This window comes from Myodes glareolus, chromosome 4 (genome assembly GCF_982192425.1).
Source record: "Myodes glareolus chromosome 4, mMyoGla1.1, whole genome shotgun sequence".
Classification (NCBI taxonomy): Eukaryota; Metazoa; Chordata; class Mammalia; order Rodentia; family Cricetidae; genus Myodes; species Myodes glareolus.
In genome coordinates this window covers 2,931,211-2,951,286 of record NC_142029.1, presented here as the reverse complement: position 1 = coordinate 2,951,286, position 20,076 = coordinate 2,931,211, and the positions used below count along the sequence as shown (strand labels likewise).

The following is a 20,076-nucleotide window of genomic DNA, read 5'->3' as shown; positions in this document are numbered from 1 at the left end:
TGGCCTCCATACGCATGCGCCTTCCTCTGCCATGGTCTATGTTCTGAGGTTGCTTTGAAGCCGGACTTAAGTAACATAGACTCGGGTTACGGAGGTTCAGCTCACTCTATGGGTCTCTGTGTTTACAGCTTACACGATGTTGGGTGTGGGGGTGTCCTGCTGTGCAGGTGACCTCCTTTGCTGTTTTGAGAATACTGCCATGGTTCATTCAGCAGAGTGTAGTAAAAATGTAGGTAAACAGTGTAGAGATGAGGACACGGTGCTGCAGCTGCTCAGGGCTTTGTTCTAGTTATAAGATGAACGTCTCCAAATCTGGAATTCAGTTCTTTATCTCAGACTGCATACCCCTTGATGGTAGCTGACTTCCATTGTCCTCCCCATCAAGCTCACACTGGAGGAGAGGCCAGGAAAGGGTGTGGGGGGCCTGAACTCTGCCAGATGCCAGGAGGTTGTTTGTGGCAGGGTCTTCCGTAGCCCAGATTGGCCTCCAGCTCTCCATGCAGTGCAGAATGAGCTAGGTCCTGATTGCCCTTCCTCCACCTCCCAGGCTCTGGGACTGCAGGGACTTAGCACCACGGCCACCACATCCAGTGCATGGGTACCAGGGCCACTCCAGGTCTTCACACATGTTGGGCAGCCGTGCCCACTGAGCAGTCTCGGCCTGCTCATACATACAAGCTGTGGTTGTGCCACAGATGCCAGGTCTGGAGGATTCTGTCAGAGCCTCAGTGATTTAGGACGGGAATCTCGGCCTAAAGCCCCACATTATCACATTACCACCGTAAAGAGGGCTGGGGATGGTGAAGTGCCTCACAGATACTTGTCCTGTTTTGATCTGGGTTGCCAGGAAGCACAGTTCATATCTAGTTATTTAATGGCTATTAGCAAAAGTGAAATTAGATGGTTTTGAACAACAGCTTCACCTGGTACCACTTAATTTTCTCTGAAGTAAAAGAACCTGAAGGCTGGGAGATGGGCTGCCTAAGTGAGCAGACCTGGGTTCAACCCCGAGCACCCACATAAAACATCCAGGGGAGCCTGTAATCCTGGCTCTGAGGGCAGAGGCAAGCAGACCCTTGGAGAGTGCTGGCCAGTCAGGCTAGCTTAGCCTGCGGGGAGCCAGGGAAAAGGGAGAGGGTCTGTCTTAACCACGGCCTCCACCCTTAAGGTCACCATGTGTAATGAAGCTTTGAAAGCTCCCGCCATCCCCAGCAAGTCACAGTCTGTAGCCGTAGGCCACCACTCCTGCCATATTGGCTGAACGCAAGCCTCGTGGTCATGATTTGCTGTGGAGGTGGAAGTGGGTGGCCAAGAAGTCCTTCTGTGAGGTTCCTGGACTGACGGCAGAGTGCAGATTGCGCTGTTTGCTGCGCCACTGCGACCAGGGTTTAAAGCGTGACATAGCCTTCTGCATCCGCGTCTGTTCATCTCTCACATCACGACCTGTTCACGAAAATAGGAATGGTGCTTGCAAAGCATGATGGGTAAGTGGTGGAGGCCATTCATGGCTGGAGGCTGCTTTGGACCCTGGCTGGCACTTTGTATTCTGGCTATAATGTGGGAAAATTCTGGAATCTGGAAGCTCATATTTTATGAGGCAAAGGACAGACAAGGGATACAGCCTCTCCAGGCTGAGGTGCCAGAAGGTTCACAGCCACCACACCCTGGGGCACCAGGACACAGCACAAGACCCACCATGTTGGAGGTGACTGTGGGGCTCCTGGGTGGAGACTTTATCTGTGTGTATTGTGTAAGGGACTCCCAAAGACCCAGAGACCCTGGATATTTGGAAAAAGTTAAAGCCTTGATAGCCTCAAGGCTTTCCAGAGAGGAACAGGGCAGCAGGGTGGTGGTAGGGAGGAGACAGGGGCAGCGGGACTCCAGGAAGCAGGCTCACGCTTGGGAATCACAGAAGGGGCCTGAGCTCCCTCCACTCCTCAGGCCCACAATGGCAGACAGGCTCTAGAGCCCCACTTCCTCCAGCAAACAATCATTTAGGGAATTTGGGTGTCGGTCTCTCTGTAAACTACTTCTTGCTGACTGTTGGGCGAAGTTTCTTTGGGGGTTTTCACTGTGACATTTCAGGGGGTCTTGGTAAATCAAACCACATTAGCTTGAATGATTCCACAGGCTCTCATCTCCCATGGAAACAAAAGCAAAACCTCTTTTCCAAAGCAACATATCCTTAGACCTATATTTTAAAGTCAAAATACTTTTTTTTTTAGCAGTTCCCAGAATCAAATGTCTCTCTCTAGTCAAAAAATTAAACACAATAATACATATAATCCAAATTCTCTGTTCACATTCCATCCTTTTGTGGCTTATAAACTGACTATCCCCTGTCTCTTTAAAGCCTTCCTTAAACACACATAACACACATACCCATCTTTAATCCACCCTCACCGTTCCCGAGGGCGATCTCGCTGAGGGCCTCCACTTGTAAAACTATACCGGTTTCATTCCGTGCTCCACTCACTATGCGCTACGGGAGCTAGGCTGAAAATTTAAAATCATACACACACAGACAGAGACAGACCGACAGACGGAGCCATGGGATTGTCCTTGAGACAATCCCAAGAATGCCCCCTTTACTGTGCTCAGGGGCAGCTTACGTAGGTCTCTGGCCACACCCCAGCTCTCGGGATCTCTCAGCTGCAGACTCCTCAGAACCCGCTCCCCTGCCATCAGGGTCTCCTGCTCAGAGCAGCTGCAGGCTGCTCAGAGCAGAGGAAGATAAGTTGTTTACAAGAAATTCGGGGTTTGGGGGTCCTCAGTCCCCAACTGCGGGGTGATGTCAGGGAGGAGAAAGGCGCTCTCTGGGGCCAGGGTCAACTGCTTCCTGGCTGTGTGACCTGTGCTAGTGTATTCTGCTGTGTTGCAGGGGACAGCAAGAATCTTTACTCTCAGGGCTTTAGACGTGGCTCTGTGGTTAAGAGCACTGGCTGTTCTTCCAGAGGACCTGGGTTCAGTTCCCAGCACCCACATGGCAGCTCACCACCAGTTGTTCCAGGGGAGCTGACTCCCTTTTCTGCCTCCGTGGCACCAGGGATCCATGTGACACACTGAAGCATGATTATTAAAAACTCAGAGAGAGAAACTGGGGCTCAACTGATGATCTGAAAAGCAAAGCAGTCAGCCACTGGCTCTTACCTCTACCTCAGTCTGAAAATGACGATCCAGCCTCCAGGAATCTCAGAACGAGACTGTGTCTGAGAACTGTCTCTTCCCTTTTTATAATCCTCTCTAGGGCTGGGATTAAAGACATGCAACAAGTTTCTATAGCAACTAGTGTGGCTACTAGGGTTAAAGGTGTGTGTTACCACTGCCTGGTCTATAAGGCTGACCAGTGAGGCTGTTCTACTCTCTGATCTTCAGGCAAATTTTATTTATTAAAATACGATTGAAATGCCACTACAACACACACACAGTCAAAACACCCATACATATAAAATAAATAGTTTAAAAATTAAAGAAAGAATTTTGAGTCTTAGAACTGTTGTGGGATCCAGTGAGGCGATAGTGCAGGTGCACACAGTGGCGTTCTGTAAATGCTCGCACACAGCGGCATTCCATAAACGCTTGCACACAGCGGCATTCCATAAACGCTTGCACACAGCGACATTCCATAAATGCTTGCACACAGCGGCATTCCATAAACGCTTGCCCACAGCGTAATTCCATAAATGCTTGCGCACAGTAGCATTTTATAAACACTTACACACAGTGGCGTTCCATAAACGCTTGCACACAGTGGCATTCCATAAACGCTTGCACACAGTGGCATTCCATAAACGCTTGCACACAGTGGTATTCCATAAACGCTTGCACACAGTGGCATTCCATAAACGCTTGCACGCAGTGGCGTTCCATAAACGCTTGCACGCAGTGGCGTTTCAAAACACTTGCCACTGTTGTCATTGACCTTCTGGAAAGTATAGTTGATCCTCTATTGAATTCCTTCAGGCCCGTGAGATTCAGATGGTGTGAAGATGCTCTTGAGATGGGGAAGCTGGAGCAGAATTATGAGGGGAGTAATTGGGGGCTGGAGGTGCCTGGCATGCAGGGCCCCCAAATCCCACCCCAGTAACACAGTGGGGACTGGGGTGCCTGGCATGGAGGGACCCCAAATCCCACCCCAGTAACATGGGCAGGAAAATGATCAGTGTGAGCGTGCAGAGCTAAGCTTCACCACAATGGTGTTTATTGTTCCTGAAGAATGTGTGCAGTCTACAGATTGGACACTCGGATTTACAGAGTCATACGACATGGTAGCCAGAATGCGCACAGATAGGGCGGGCAACCTTCCTGTTGAAGCTGCAGCAGTTCCGGACACACGCAGAGAGCAGGGTCACAGGAAGGCTGTCTTCCAGAAGTCGGTGGGCGGTCCACACCAGGCACCTCTCTTCAAGTAGAGCCCCAAGGGACAGGACTTTCTTTAAATGTCTGTAAGATAGCAGCTATGTTAGCACAGGCCTGGTGTCTCAGCAGGCAGAGACAGGAGTCTCCGGAGTTCAGGGCTGCCTAGCATACATGATAACCTATGTAAAAACAGAACAGTACAGGGACTGGGTGTGGTGACCCACATTGATAATCTCAGCTGTGTAAAAGGCCGAGGTGGGACTATCAAGAATTCCAAATTGTTCTTTGGTGTGTAGCTGGTCCCAGCTCCCTTGTCACACGTGGGTCTCGTGGGCCCAGTGCGGCGCCAGTCCCGTCCTCGGTGGGAGGGAAGCTGTGATGAGTCTGTGAAGAGTCTAGAACTGGAAGGAAGGATGTGAGGTCCTTGGCTTCATGATGTTCTGTCTATGACAGAAAATGAGGATGTGGAAGGGAATGGATGGGCACCCGTGCAGAAGTCAAGGGCAGGGCCAGAAGAGCGAGCAAGCCCTTGTCTGTTTTGCTGGTGTTAAAGTGCAGAGATGACAAGTAGATCGATGGTGTGCCTGATTGACTGATCGGTAGATAATACATGGATAGAGAATGCTGGATTGACTGATGGGTAGATAATACATGGATAGAGAATGCCGGATTGACTGATCGGTAGGTAATACACGGATAGAGAATGCTGGATTGACTGATGGGTAGATAATACACAGATAGACGATGATGTGCCGGATTGACTGATCGGTAGATAATACACGGATAGAGAATGCCGGATTGACTGATCGGTAGATAATACACGGATAGAGAATGCTGGATTGACTGATCGGTAGATAATACACGGATAGAGAATGCTGGATTGACTGATGGGTAGATAATACACGGATAGAGAATGCCGGATTGACTGATCGGTAGATAATTCACGGATAGAGAATGCCGGATTGACTGATGGGTAGATAATACACGGATAGAGAATGCTGGATTGACTGATCGGTAGATAATACACGGATAGAGAATGCTGGATTGACTGATCGGTAGATAATACACGGATAGAGAATGCTGGATTGACTGATCGGTAGATAATACACGGATAGAGAATGCTGGATTGACTGATGGGTAGATAATACACGGATAGAGAATGCTGGATTGACTGATCGGTAGATAATTCACGGATAGAGAATGCCGGATTGACTGATCGGTAGATAATGGACGATAGCCCCAGAGGACCAAGACTGCAGAAGAGCCCAGTGTCTTGGGCCGATGCACCTGCCAACTCCACTACCTCACTCTGTCTCCCCAATTCTGTGACCAAAGTATGAGTCACTTACAATATAATCTGATGAAATAACCTTTGTTGGTGCTGTGGACTAACTGTGCTCCCAGTTAGATGGATGGATGAGTGGACGGACAGACAGACAGAGATAAATAAATGGATAAATAGATAATGGATTGATAGAGAGACAGCCAGGCAGATTAAAAAGCGTGGCAGTTCAAGCATGGTGGCACATGTCTTTAATCCCAGCACTTAGGAGGTAGAGGCAGGAGGATCTCTGTGAGTTCAAGGAGTCTACATATCGAGTTCCAAGCCAGCCAAGGCTACATAGTAAGACCACGTCTCAAAATAGACAGACAACAAACTGGCAGCTTTGTTGGGAAATGTGCTCTTATCCTACAGTGCCCTGGGAAATCCTGCTGCAGGCTGTTGTCAAACCTGTCTGGGCAGCAACCTGAGATTCCCCTCTCCCTCGGGCATTGCTCTTAGGTACCGTGGACTCTGTAGATGGTCTTGTCCTTGGCCACGTGGTGTGCTTTCTCGGCAGGTGATTTCACAATGTAGCCCAGCCCAGAAAGGAAAGCAGGGGGATGGGCTGCATTAGCCGCTTACAGCATGTCTGCTTTTTTAGACCACTTAGCGAAAGGCTTACTACTTCTGAGCTCATCTCTTTGTTTCATGACACTTGACCCAAGTGTCTTCCCATACATACCTCGGGAGTCATCAGTGAGCATCCTTCCCAGGGAGACAGGGTGGTACACAGGTGGTACACGGGTGGTGCACAGGTGTAGCCCAGCTGGTGTAGACTTAGCAGCCTTCTGCCTCAGTTTCCCAAGTGCTGGAACTCTAGATATACACCCTACACCCAGCCAGCAATGCATTCAAAATTCTTATAGTGATTCCCAGGGCCACTCTTATCCCTGCATAATTAAACCAAAAAATGTTAGAGAAATGTCCTCAAGTTTTTGCAGAATTCTTCGGAACCTTAACTTAGTATAGAACAATTTTTATCGGTTGGTGTAATTGGATTTAATGTGACAGCCCACTTCCACAAGCTTGCAGCCCGTGGCTGGAGTGCGTGCTTGCCCAACACACAGGAGTAACTGGGGTCAGTCTTTCACATGAACCAGACGTGATGGCCCACACCTGTTATCCCAGCATGTCAAGGTAGCAGCAGGAGTTCATGATCAGCTTTGACTGCATGGGGAATTCAAGGTTAGCTTGGACTACATAAGACACTGTCACACACAGACATGCACGCACGCACGCACATGCATACATCAAAAGTCCCTTTGTTTATAATGCACATAATCAGCTGGAATCTCAGACTTCGCCTTCCTGAGCCTTCGGACGCCTTCCTTTCCCGCAGCATCGCCTCTGCCTGCTGCTCTCTGAAGTGGGCCACCTCTCTTCTCTTAAAAAATGAACTTATACATGCATACACTTGTGTATGTACTATGTATTTCTTGTATGTGCGCATGTGTGCCTGTGCACTTGTGTGCTGTGCCTGTGAGTGGAGGTCAGAGGACACTGGGGGCAGCCAGGCTTCTCCTCCCACAGTGCGGGGTCTGGGGATTGAGTTCAGAGACAGGCTTGGCAGCAAGTGCATTTACCTTCTCCGGGCACTCCGGCTTCATTCCTCACCTGGCCCGTGACCAGAGCCTCTCCATCCCATACCTGGTGCACAGAAGAAGGGATACCCTCCTTCATGAGGGACTCCGCCCTCGGCCTCAGGGAGCAAAGGTTGAGGAATCCTAGCAGACCGGTCTCTATCGACTACTGTCCTGTCCATGTTTCCACACTTCCTGGTAGCTGGGGACAGGAGGTTCCAGGCTGGTGGCACTGAAGGCATGAGGCCACCGCTGAGCTTGCTCTGTGTGTAGCTCCATCGTCTGTCACAAACCGAGGTGCGTTCCTATGAGTTCTGTGAGCCATTCAGGCAGATTTGTCGAAGAACCCACAAAGTGGACTGTGGGGACCCAGGTTCACAGGCCCTCGGCCAGAAGCACAGATAGGACTCGGGGGCTGCTGCTTTCTGGAGGTGAGGGGGCATTTTGGGGACCACGCCTGTGATCTGTGGGAGCTAACGTCATCTCTAGGAGTGGAAACTTGAACTAAATCCAGGGTCCCAGGGTGATGTGGGCTGAGGCTTGCTTGCTTGTAGTGTGGGGAGGGACCCTGCTTGCCTGGGCCAGAAGGGGCTCCTGTGGGCCGTGTGTGTGTGTGTGTGTGTGTGTGTGTGTGTGTGTGTGTGTGTGTGCCAGTGAGCAGAGCTGTCTCCGTATCAGTGGGGTCACCTTTAGTTTTGATTTCAGATTCTCTCATAATTGGACAGAGCTAGGCTCCCTCAACGAACCAGACCCACATAGCTTAACTGGGTCTGACACGCTTATCAGGAGCCCACCGTCCTGAGTGTAGACTGCAGTGAAGATTTTAAGTAGATTATACACCGTGCTGCTGTCAAAGCCATTGTTATCTCGCACTTCCGTGGCCAGTGTGTGACTTCTTCATGTGCTCCCCGGCGCCTGGCATTTGCCTCGTGTGTGTGTGTGTGTGTGCAGGGGGTGAGGGGAGGAAGAGAGAGTTATAGTGTGTATTTGTGTATGTATGACGTAGTGTATATTTGTGTGTAATTGCATGTTTGTATGTGTGGGCACATGTGTGTATAGGTGCTCTTGCACATATGTGCACGTTCATGTGGAGGCCCCAGGTAGATGTAAGGTGTCATCCTCTGTTGCTCTTCCATCTTCTTTATTGAGGGAGGTCTCTCGGTCAAACCCAGAGCTCACTGATACTGCTAGTCTTACTAGCCAGCTTGCTCTGGGATCCCCTGCCTTCCTTTGCCCCTGAGCCTGAGGTCTCCCCACCCCTTATTTGCCATTGTATTCTAGCTATTCTATTTGTATATATAGTGTCTCATTATCATCTTTGAACAAGGATTTTTTTCAATTGTGTTAAGATACACACAACATTTGTCAATGAACACTTTTAAAGAATATCATTCTGTACTGCCCCCGCCCCCAACCTTAAACTGGCAGTTCTGAGGGTTGAACCTAAGGCCTCACGGATGCTAGGCAAACACTCTACCATTGAGCTACAGCCTCAACCCTTAATTTTGTGCCATTCGTGCCTTTAAAATGCTGCACACCCACCACTGCCTGGTTGCTGGACATTTTCATCACCCATAACCAGCCATGCATCACCTCTCACCTAGCGGCAGGATGGCATCCAGGGAAATGCATCAATAGCCGGTTGCATCGATGCATGGGCATTTCCAGGGCATGCTTGCCCACACTGAGGCAGCCATGTCACCAGCATGAGACCATCTGCTTTGCTCTGGGCATTTTGGAGGAGGCTTTCGTCAGGTCCCTCCTCCTTCCCTTTGCTCTGCTCTGTGGCACAACAAATTAGCATGCGCCGTGCCACACTCAGTTGCCCAAGGTCGACCTTTAGCCTCACACTGGAGAACCTGTTTCTAAATGTGACTGAGTGGGTGGACTGACGTCTCAGCTCAGTCGCTTGGCAGGGGTACGTATCTTAGGCCTCCTGAGTGAGGGCCTGTGTGTGGTGTGTGTGTGTGTGTGTGTGTGTGTGTGTGTGTGTATGTGTGTGTTGGAGGTGGGGGGCAGATCTGCACACCCAAACTAAGGCCACTGTTGTGGTGTGTGTGTGTGTGTGTGTGTGTGGTGTGTGTGTGTGTGTGTGTGTTGGAGGTGGGGGGCAGACCCGCACACCCAAACTGAGGCCACTGTTGTGGTGTGTGTGTGTGTGTGTGTGTGTGTGTGTGTTGGAGGTGGGGGGCAGATCCGCACACCCAAACTGAGGCCACTGTTGTGGTGTGTGTGTGTGTGTGTGTGTGTGTGTGTGTGTGTTGGAGGTGGGGGGCAGATCCGCACACCCAAACTGAGGCCACTGTTGTGGTGTGTGTGTGTGTGTGTGTGTGTTGGAGGTGGGGGGCAGATCCGCACACCCAAACTGAGGCCACTGTTGTGGTGTGTGTGTGTGTGTGTGTGTTGGAGGTGGGGGGCAGATCCGCACACCCAAACTGAGGCCACTGTTGTGGTATGTGTGTGTGTGTGTGTGTGTGTTGGAGGTGGGGGGCAGATCCGCACATCCAAACTGAGGCCACTGTTGTGGTGTGTGTGTGTGTGTGTGTGTGTGTGTGTGTGTGTGTGTGTGTGTGTGTGTTGGAGGTGGGGGGCAGATCCGCACACCCAAACTGAGGCCACTGTTGTGGTGTGTGTGTGTGTGTGTGTGTGTGTGTGTGTTGGAGGTGGGGGGCAGATCCGCACACCCAAACTGAGGCCACTGTTGTTGTTTTGAATACTGAGTTTGGGCGCTTCATGCTGCAGCCGTTCTAGAGAATTCTCCAGCATCATCTGTTTATCTACAGCCGAGCTTTGTTGGCCTTTACTACACGTCTGTCTATCCTGTGATCTGGCGACTTCTGGCTACTGAGAGCACAGAGTGCCTCAGACACGGAGTCCTGCCTTCTGTGGTAGCTGCTCGGCCCACAGCACGCCCAGCACCCTGGGGCTCTGAGGCCTTGCTCCCCCTTTTGTCCACTCTTGTTTCCTAGCCTACAGCATGTGCTTCTCAGTCTCCTGCACTTTCGGTGGTCCATTAGCGTCTGTGCTGTGCGCTCTGGCCACGGGTCCAGCAGAGCCTTGCAGACGCCACTCAGACGGCGTAGGAGCCAGTGTCTGGAAGGCTGTGCTCAAGGCCAGTGTTTGGCTACTGTTTTGCTGTGTGGTAGCACAGCCTTTCTGGGCTGTTTTCTGTCACTGACTGATGTGATCGAAACAGCAATGGCTCTGATAGCCCCTGTAATCTGTGGAGTCACCACGTCTGTGCTATAGAAGATACATGCCTGTGGCCTTAGTGTGTGATCCCGGGACCCCAGAGCCAGGCATGGGAGATGGTGTGTCCCAGGCTAACCTGTGCTATGTTACATAAGGAGGTCTGTCTTCACAACAGGCAAACATAAATGGTTGAGACAGAGTTCCCCAAAGAAGCTTAGGCAAGTTTCCAAAGGATCCCGAGATAAGAATGTTCTAGGTCATCAGATATCGATTGCAAAGTCACAGCACAGCAGTTCCTGCGCTGCATGGGTCGTGTGTGTCTTTGGGTCTGCATCCTTCATCCTGTTGTGTCAAGAAAGTGCAGTGGTTTCCAGGTCTGTGCAGGGGTGAGGAACCCAGTGGGGCCGGTCACAGTCGCTGCTGAGGGTGACAGGCCACGGAGAGGGCTGCTGCCTCTAGTTGGCTCCTCCTGGGACTGCACCTGGGGCCAGGCTGGCCAAAGGGAAACTTGGTGGGTAAGCAGTGGAGTGGGGAGGGGCTGGGAGGAAAGACCGGCACAGACAGGAGCCTGCAGTTTGGTCCTGTTTGATGGGTGGCTCTTTTCTTGGCCCTTGCTCGTCACTGTTAGTGTAGCCATGACGTGCTCCCAAGGCCTGCAGCGACATGCAGGGTGGCAGCTCCCGCATATGGAATGGTTTCATTTGGCCCTTGGAGACTTAAAATGTGTAAATTAGTCTAGCACTTAGAAATCAAGGGACTTGAGGGCTGGCGAGCTGGCTCATTGGGCACCCACCTGACACCAAGCCTGAGGACAAGTTTGATCACCATGACCCATGTGGTAGAGGGGATTCCCACACATGTGCACTGTGGCATGTATGTGATTATATTTATTTTGTATTAAAAAAACTCAGATCCGGAGTCTCAACAGAAGTCAGCATTTGGAGGACAGAGAAGGACTGTGGGTGGTGGCTGCCCCAGAGGCGCTCTGTAAGCCTGCGGCCTGTCTGGAGCTGCTCAGGGAGGTTTCTGGGGACAGAGAGCAACTTCCTCATGCTGCTGTTGTACAGATAGGGAAACCGAGTCCGGACAATGAAGATGAAGAGTGGATGGGGTTACAAGGCAGAGTGTGGACAGACCAGGGCTGGAGCCCCTTTCCCCAGACAGTTTTACCCACATCTACAGGATTACATAAAGCTGTTTTCCTGTAGTTATCCCTGTACCCCTAAGACCCCCTTCTCAGTCTTCCCACCTCCACCCGCCAGCTTTGTCCTTTACAGTGCAGGGTCTGGACAGCTCTCGTTGGAGTTTGTGTCACCTGTGCCTCTCCAGTGTAAGGATCTGCACAGAATCGAGGAGGAGAAAACGGGCGCAGACGCGTGGCATCGCCTCCCCGAGGCTCCCTTAACTCGTTTTGTGAGGTCGTCTCCAGTGGCATTGCTTCCTGCAGATGGCATGACGTCATCCTCCCTTATGACTGTGCATAGAAAGTGCACTTTCCGTGTCCAGTCCTCTGATACTGGGCAGCTGGGCTGGTCCCCTAGCTCAGCTATCGTGAATGGTGCCGCAGTTGACACTGGTGTGCGAGGGTCTCTGGGGTGTTCAGGAGTGGTCGAAGCTGGTCATATGGTGTGTGTGTGTGTGTGTGTGTGTGTGTGTGACCCCCGGACTGTATTCTTGAAGCCCTGCTATAGGCTGGCTGTCCAGCAGGTGGCAGTGTGGTACTGACTTCCTCCCCTTTGTTCTCCCTGATTTCTTCCTGCTCTCCTGACTTCCTGTTTTGCCCTCTTTTATCCCTTCCTTCCCTGATGCTTCCCCATGCCTGCAGATCTGTGGAGTGGTCAGAAGTGTTTGTGTACCTTGCCCCCGACAGCTGCGCAGCTGTCACCCTCAGTTCCTGCCTGGTACAGAAGCAGCGGGCCCCAAACCCTGGAGATGGACCCCTTCTCCTTCTGGGGGTGGCCACCTCAGAGCAGTTAGTGATGTGCCCTGCAGAGAAGGAGCTCCCCTTCCTGGAGAGCCTGACTTTTGCTTTGCTTTGTTTTGTTTTGTTTTTTGAGATGGGGTTTCTATGTGTAACAGGCCTGGCTGTTTTGAAAAATACTTTGTAGTTCAGGCTGGCCTTAAACTCACAGAGATCCGTCTGCCTCTGTCTCCCAAGTACTGGGATTAAAGGTGGGCGCCACCACTGCCCAGTTATAAGAACCTGACTTCCAAGTTTCTCTGAGTTTTAAATTTGAATGCTAATTTAGAACCATGGTCCCTGCTGTAAGAGAGAGGCACCTGGTAGGTCACCTCAGCACAGAGCAGATCCCTGGGTGGAGGGGCCTCCGTGAAGCCCCTATGGTTCTGAGTCCCTGGGAATGGAGAGACCCACCTCTGTAGACTGAGATTGCTGGGGTGCCCTGCACCCTTTTCTCTCTCAAGCAGCTCTGAGGGGTGCCTTTATCTTAGAAAGTGGGTCACTCTGGGCCTTAGGGCTTGGGGACACCCTTAGGACCCTGGTAGTAGATATCCAGGCAGCATAATGTCAGCATTTCCCTGAGATTCAGGGCACTTCCACTGCCCTGTGACACTCTCTTTTGTCGTAGACAGAGAGCTGGGAACCTCTTCAGCGATGGCTGCATCTCCCACATGTTGGAGCTGGCGCTTCATCCTGGGCCGACTGGTGGGTGATGAGGCCTGCCACACCAGCTGCCCTGGGTTCTCTTTGTTTATCTGAATACTTCCAAGCCTTTTCAGTTTTGAAGTGATGTCCTCTGGGCCTGGTTTGAGATAGGGCTGTGACTTGAGCCCTTTTTCCTGAGCAGCTTTTGGCTAATGGGGGAGGGGATACAGAGAAGCCCTGCCTGGAATTGTATAATTGTGTATGTGCTGAGTACTGTGGGAGCCTGGGGGAATCGGTCAGGCAGGACTTCGCAAGTATAAACTGACATTTGAGTGACATTATAAACTGACATTTAGTGACAGTCGTATGGGCAGTGAACATTCTAGAGGTGTCTAAAATAGCCGATTAAAAAAAGGTGCGTGTGTGTGCATGTGTGTGTGTGTGTGTGTGTGTGTGTGTGTGTGCGCGCGCGCATTAGTGTGCGTGTGTTGGGGTGGGAAACCCTGGCGAATGACAAGAGGTTGGCGTGTCTCACCTGAAGGGAAGCTAGAGAAAGCAGGGACTGAACTGGGAAGGGTGGTTCAGGTGTGGGCTCGGCTGCTTTCTTGGAGGCAGAGCTGTTTGTAGATCGTGTCCCGTAAGGCAGTCCGTCATGTGCTTCTCTCTTAAGTCCACATGGACAGTGCCATGTGAGCTCTTCTCATCCTGTCCAGGCACGCAGGGCAGCTGTGACCATGCCCTTGGCATTGCCTGTGTGGCTAAAGATGGCTAGCACCTGCACCTGGGCAGGTGGCAAAGACATAGCTTGGGAGTCTTGTCCATGTGCCTAACAATCCCTCCTTGGCCCATGGTGGAGCCCTCCGCCCGTCTCTTGGTGTGATGTCACGGGAAATCCCAGGTTTCATGCGTGTGCTTCCAGAGGTAGGCAGTGGTGGCGGAAGAATCTCCTGTTAGCTGCTGAGGCTTCTAGACTGGACCTGCCACCTGCTTAATCTCCTGACCTTGACTCCCAAGGTCATCCACGCTCCTGGGAATCTCAGCTTCCTCACCTATGAAGCTGAGCAAATAATACCTTGTCCTCACTTTCCAGGTAGGACAGTCTGCGCGTACCTGGCCGTGGGTGTCAAGTGTTGGCAACACTCCTGTGGATGTTTTCTGTGTCCCTCCATGCATGTATAGGTGCATGCGTGTGTGAAAATGTGTGTGGAGGCAGAGAAGAACCCTGGGTGTCATTCCTTGGACACCATTGTCCTGTTTGTTGAGGAAGGGTCTCTCAGTGGCCTAGAGGTCACCAAGCAGGCTAGGCTGGCTGGCCAGCAAGCCTCAAGGACTTGTTTCTGCCTCCCCGGTGCTGAAATCACAAGTGTGCACCCCTATACCCATCGATTGAACTGGGGTCTCCTCATGCATGCATGGCAGTCACTTTGCTGACTGAGCCAGCTCCTCCAGTCAGCACACCCATGTCCATTTCTGTAGTGTTCCCCAGAGCCTTTGACCCCCAGGGCAAGGAGAACTCTGGCTGCCCCCGCATGACTCTCCTGTGTCCTCATTTTCTGTGTTTTGAAGGCAACTGAAACCTTGCTTGTGTCTAAAAGGTTGGCCACATGACAGAAAGAGCAAATACCTGCTGCTGGAGAACGCATTTTGACCCAGTCCTGGAAGGACAGATCAAGTCCCGGTGACCGAGCAGCTGACAGCTCACAGTGTCGTGTTATTCTCAGAAGGGATTTCCACTTCCCACCCACCCCTGGCTCTGTTTCCTTCCCCACTGTCAATCATGGAGACACCAAAGGATGGCAGCTTGATGTAGGTGATCCTGTGGGAATGTGTGGTCCCCTGCCCGTCCTCCTGCACACAGGCTGCCCCTGCCTTTTGTGGGGCAGCTGTGCAGAGCTGGTTTGGTCAGCGCTCCGCTTAGCCAGAAGATGCCACTGACTGGCAGCAGCTGTCTTGATCCCGGGTCCCCTTCCTCATAGGTGTTTGTGCATTAGCTGAGTGGGGTCTCCCAGAGGGGGCAGTTGAGCCCTCGCGTCGTCGTGAGAAGAGGAGCCCCTCACTATGGGCCCATTGTGGATGGTGTTTCCCTGGGAGCTGAGAAGGAAGGGACGGTCCTTGTCTTGAAGGACAGTGGGCGGTCGCTCTCTGAGGGCAGTCACGGCTTCTGTTCTTGACGGCCCTTCCTAACCCTAGCCTTCCTTGGGACGCAGCAGGTCTGGTCTTGGCTTTGTGAGCTGAGATGTGGGATATGCTGGGCGAGACCAGCTCGTGTCAGGCAGAGAAGCCCCTGCCCCCAGATGTGGACATCCCCACTGCAGGGCTGAACTACAGCCCTTGAGCACCGTGACACCCCCACGGCCCTACTTTCCGGTCATTAACTCTTCTCTGCTTACTTCGGGAAACCACGCTGGCTCCCTGTCTAGGAATGTTCTGCAGTGAGACTGTACAAATTAAACTGAGGGGAATCTTGGGTGGGTGTGGGTAGCTGGGCTCCTGCTCAGAGTAGCAGTGTGTTTTCTTAAATGATTTCGCACCTTTTGGGGGTGCTGTAGGGCCACCTCATCTGATACAGAGGAACAGGATTTGGGTTCACCTGACCTGGCTGTACTGGCACCTGCCTCCTCACCCGTATCACTGTCTTCTGCCTTCCTGCCTTGGCTCATCTCCAGGGAGGAGGGGAGGTCCAGCTCTATCTGCTCTTCTCATGTGGGTCTCCAGCAAAGCCCTGTCCTGGCTCCTCCCTCCCACTCCTGCCACTGGTGCAAATCATTTCTCCTGAGAGTGTGGTCCAGAGCTGACTGGATCCCCCCACCCCCATCTTCCCTGCTTCAACATCTCCACTTCCCCATGTGGCAGGTGGTTCCATATTCCAGAGTGTTCTCTCACTCCTGCCCTTCCACCTGGAGCGCACTGGAAGATGAACAGGCCTTGTCCTCACCTTTATCCGGGTTCTCACGTTCCTCGACCGCCCACATCTGATTGGTTTTTCCCAGCTGAAGACTGATTGTTAGTCACCATCCTCTCTCTGTCCAGCGAGGTTGACTCTGACAAGACCCCTGCTGCAGCCTGGCAGGTTACTGTGGGAGGCTCCCTGCTAAGTGGGCTGAGCTCACGGCTGACACAGAATTCCGTCCTTGTGTGGAAGCGTGGGTAGAGAAGTCTGCAGGGTGCTGTGGTCTGTGTCCTCCTCGTTCTTTGTGTCACACGCCTGAGCTGCTGTTTAACTAATTAAAGACTGCTTGGGTGTGCTGTGTGGGAGGTTCACCGTGGAAACACACCTCCAGGTGTGTCTGTGAGGGTGTTTCCAGAGAGGTCTCACGGAAGTGGGGAAACCAGCCCTGGATGTAGGCTGCAATAATCCATTCACTGGGGACCAGTCCTGGGTGTGAGCAGCACCAGTCCACCCACCGGAGACCAACCCTGGGTGTGAGCGGCATTGGTCCATACGCTGGAGAGCAGCTCCAGATGTGGGTGACCCCAGTCCATCGCTGGACTCTCCTGAGCTGAGTGAAGGCAGAAAGTGAGCCTCGCTCCAGCGTTCTTCTTCTCTGCTCCCTTACTGGGGCTGCAGTGCCGCCAGCCACGCTGTGCACTTGCCACTACGTCTTCCCCGCCACAGTGGACTGCATCCCCTCAGACTGTGAACTAAAGTTAGCGTGACTCTTATCCGGTACTTCACAGCAGCAGGAAATGTGTCCCCCCCCCCATACTATTCTAGGCTTTGCTACATTCCCATATGAACACAGACCTGGAGCTGTGGGGTCCAGGGACGAGGACACCTGTGTGTGCAAGAGTGTCATCGCGTAGTCAGCTGTGCCTGGAGGATGAGCCACATGGGAGGGAGCACGGCTGTAGTGAGGACAGCACTGTGATGGTTGGGTTCGCCTGTGTCTCCTGGGCCTCTGGTATTCAGGATGGATGGGTGGGTGGGTGGAGGGAGTAGATAAGTGGATCGATAAGTCTCTGCCAGCCATGGTGGCGCATGCCTTTAATCCCAGCACTCGGGAGGCAGAGGCAGGCAGATTTCTGAGAGTTTGAGGCCAGCCTTGTCTACAGAATGAGTTCCAGGACAATCAGAGCTACACGGAGAAATCCTGTCTCAAAATCAAGACAAAACAAAAAATACAAGTTTTTGCTGACTCATAATAATTATGCATGTTTATGGGCATAGTATCACAGTTTAGTGTGTGCATATAGTGTACAGTGGTCCAGTCACACTGTTGGTTCATCCATCATTTTAAATATGCACCTTTTATTTCGTGGTATTGAGATCCTTCAAAATCCTCTTAACTGGTTATTTTGAAATGTACACTTAGTGGCTGTCAGTCACATTCACCATATGTACCGGACAGTTTTCTGTCAACTTGACACAAGCTAAAGTCATCTGAGAGGAGGGAACCTCGATTAAGAAAATGTCTCCATAAGATCAGGCTGTAGGCAGGCCCGTAGAGCCTTTTCTTTAGTGATTAGTGGGAGGGAGCACCTGCTGTGGATGGGGTCATCCCTGGGCAGGTGGTCTTGGGTTCTACAAGAAAGCAGGCTGAGCAAACCATGGGAAGAAAGTCAGTAAGCATCACCCCTCCATGTCCTCTGCATCAGCTTCAGCCTCCAGGTTCCTGCCCTGTATGAGTTCCTGCCTCACTGCTTTTGAAGACAAACTGTGATGTGGAACTGTGAGGGACATGAACCCTGTCTTCCTGAGGCTACTTTGGTCATGGTGTGCCATCCCCGCAGTGGTCACCCTGACTAGGACACCGTACTCGGCTGTACCATGTTCCAAGCTACGCTCAGTATCTGCCCGCACCCCTGTGCCCATTAGACATCTCCACCTCAGCCATTCTAGCCTTGAGAGTAGATTTCAAATTAGAAAAGACCCTGTGTGTCCTTGCCTGGGTTCTGCATGCTGCAGGTGGATGGCGAGACCTGAGCGACAGCACCTCAGTCTCTAAGGTCACGCTCATCCTCCGTCTTCCTCTCTCTAGATGTGTGCAACAGCACCAACCTTCCCGAAGTCGAGATCATCAGCCTGCTGGAGGAGCAGCTGCCCCATTACAAGCTAAGAGCCGACACCATCTACGGTTACGACCACGATGACTGGCTGCACACACCTCTCATTTCCCCAGACGCCAACATCGACCTCACAACCGAGCAGATTGAAGAGACCCTGAAATACTTCCGTAAGTAGCCGGCCCCTCTGTGAGCACAGCAGTGTGATGGCCCGTTCTTCCTTGCCAGGGCCCCAGGTCAGGTCTGCCATGAGTCCCTGTGTTCTGGGCCCGACATCTGTGGAAGGGTTGCCAAGGGGGGGTGTGGCCTTAGGAGTGGGTTAGCCATGTTAAGGGTCTTCTTGTTCAGGATGAGTAGCAGGGACCGAGCATTTTCGTTTGCACCATGCAGAATAACGAAACTATTCGCATCTCCCTTTTCTGTTTTTTTAAATAATTATTTGTTATATTCATTGTGCATTATTTTATGTGTGTGTTTGCCTGCCTGTCAGTATTTGCATAATGCTGCATGCAGTGTCTGAGAAGGCCAGAAGAGGGCGTTGTATGCTCTAGAACTGGAGTTACAGATGATTGTGAACTACCTTGTGGGTGCTAGGAATTGAACCTGGGTCCTCTATAAGAACAGTTAATGCTCTTGACTGCTGAGCCCTTTCTCCAGCCCCATCATTTCCCTTTATAAACTCCATTTAACAACAAATGTCACAAGGAAATGTAGGCAGCTTCCCTAGATTGACAAGCTAAGCTGGAATTCCATTCCAAGTAGTCAAACCATTGCAGCGTAAAGTTACGCCACTGGGTGGCAGAGTTGCTACCTGGATGACCTTACACTAAAGGAGGAGGAGGCCTCAGGGAGAGAGAGAAAGCGAGAGAGAGAGAGAGAGAGAGAGAGAGAGAGAGAGAGAGAGAGAGAGAGAGAGAGAACAGTGTGATGACACAGTACTGCTCACGGAGAGTAATGATTATAAAAGTTAATATTTAACATCGCTGATGCTTATTTGAGCGACAGCTGCTTTTCATTCCTTCTTCCTCTCTCCTCCTTCTCTTATTCCAAGGGTCTTGCACATGATAGGCACTAAGCAAGTGCTCTGCCAATTCACAGTGCTCCCAGTCTTTTTAAAAGGCAATCCTCCTGTCCTAGCCTCCCAAATGCTGAGAGTTTAGGAGGGCACCACCACACCAGCCAGTAAACGTCACTTTATTTTTCCCCCAGTAAGATGAATCCAGAACCTCTGCCATTGATTGCTCTACCCTCCCTCCCTGTAGTTCTGTCTGTAGAAACTCACATGTCCTGGGTCTGCAGAGATGGCCGAGCAGTTAGGAGAAAGCTGCTCTTCTAGGAGAGCCGAGCTCAGTTCCCAGCCCTGATGTTGGGCAGCTCACATCTGTCTGTAACTCCAGCTCCAGGAAGCCTGATGCTCTCTTCCGGCGTATGCAAGCACGGCACTCATCCACATGTCTACACGCAGGTCTACACACAGATACACGTGTGTGTCATTTACACATCTGTTTATTCTCATTTGTATACCCCATATGTCATCACGCTACCCCCTTTTAAAGGCATACCCCAGTCCTGCTTCCCTGGTGGTGACGTCACTGAGAGCCAGCCTGTGGCGCATCACTGGGCTTTCTGCGGTTGTTTGTCTCTAGCAGAGACCAGTCTTTCCAAATTCCAAATCGGAACTGAGAGCCTCTGCTTCAGGGCGTGTGCAGGACGACTCTTGGGTTCTTCTGTTGGAACTAATGACAGAGAAATTACGTTTGCATTGACCTGTGCGCTTATCCTTGGTGCAGCCCACACAGTGTCTTTTGAGCGTTGCTGATAACTGGTGTCAGTGAGAACAAAAATGGACTACTCCCAGCCTGGAGTGTCTCATGTGCCTCACAGTGGGTCAGACGTTCTGCGTGAGTCAGTCTGTTCAGCCAGACCTGCACCAGCAGGGAATGTGGATTGTGCGCGGGAAGCCAGGTCTCTTCCCTTCAGTGTTCTGTATGTTTTTTTCTGCTGTAGAAGTC

The 20,076-nt window shown here is 51.6% G+C and overlaps 1 protein-coding gene and 1 long non-coding RNA gene across 11 annotated transcripts in view; one reads left to right on the top strand and one right to left on the bottom strand.

Annotated features, from left to right (window-relative positions):
* Positions 1 to 20,076, top strand: part of Trak1 (trafficking kinesin protein 1) — a 107,783-nt gene that overhangs the window by 13,423 nt on the left and 74,284 nt on the right. For 5 of the 10 annotated variants that reach the window (XM_048423092.3, XM_048423079.3, XM_048423086.3 and 2 more), the window contains exon 2: positions 18,040 to 18,234. Coding sequence is in view for 4 of the 10 variants with exons in the window: in XM_048423079.3 (XP_048279036.1) it covers positions 18,040 to 18,234 (195 nt within the window). In the remaining 6 variants the exon portion in view is untranslated. Of the gene's footprint in view, positions 1 to 7,461; positions 7,561 to 7,582; positions 7,695 to 9,047; positions 9,182 to 18,039; positions 18,235 to 20,076 lie in introns of those variants that run through there. The other 5 variants (XM_048423085.3, XM_048423082.3, XM_048423089.3 and 2 more) reach the window with 4 other exon arrangements.
* Positions 4,180 to 9,036, bottom strand: LOC125393050 (uncharacterized). The gene is made up of 4 exons (XR_007229688.3): positions 8,864 to 9,036; positions 7,267 to 7,545; positions 6,366 to 6,573; positions 4,180 to 4,443 (listed from the first exon to the last, which is right to left on the bottom strand). It is a non-coding gene; the product is annotated as an uncharacterized LOC125393050 (long non-coding RNA).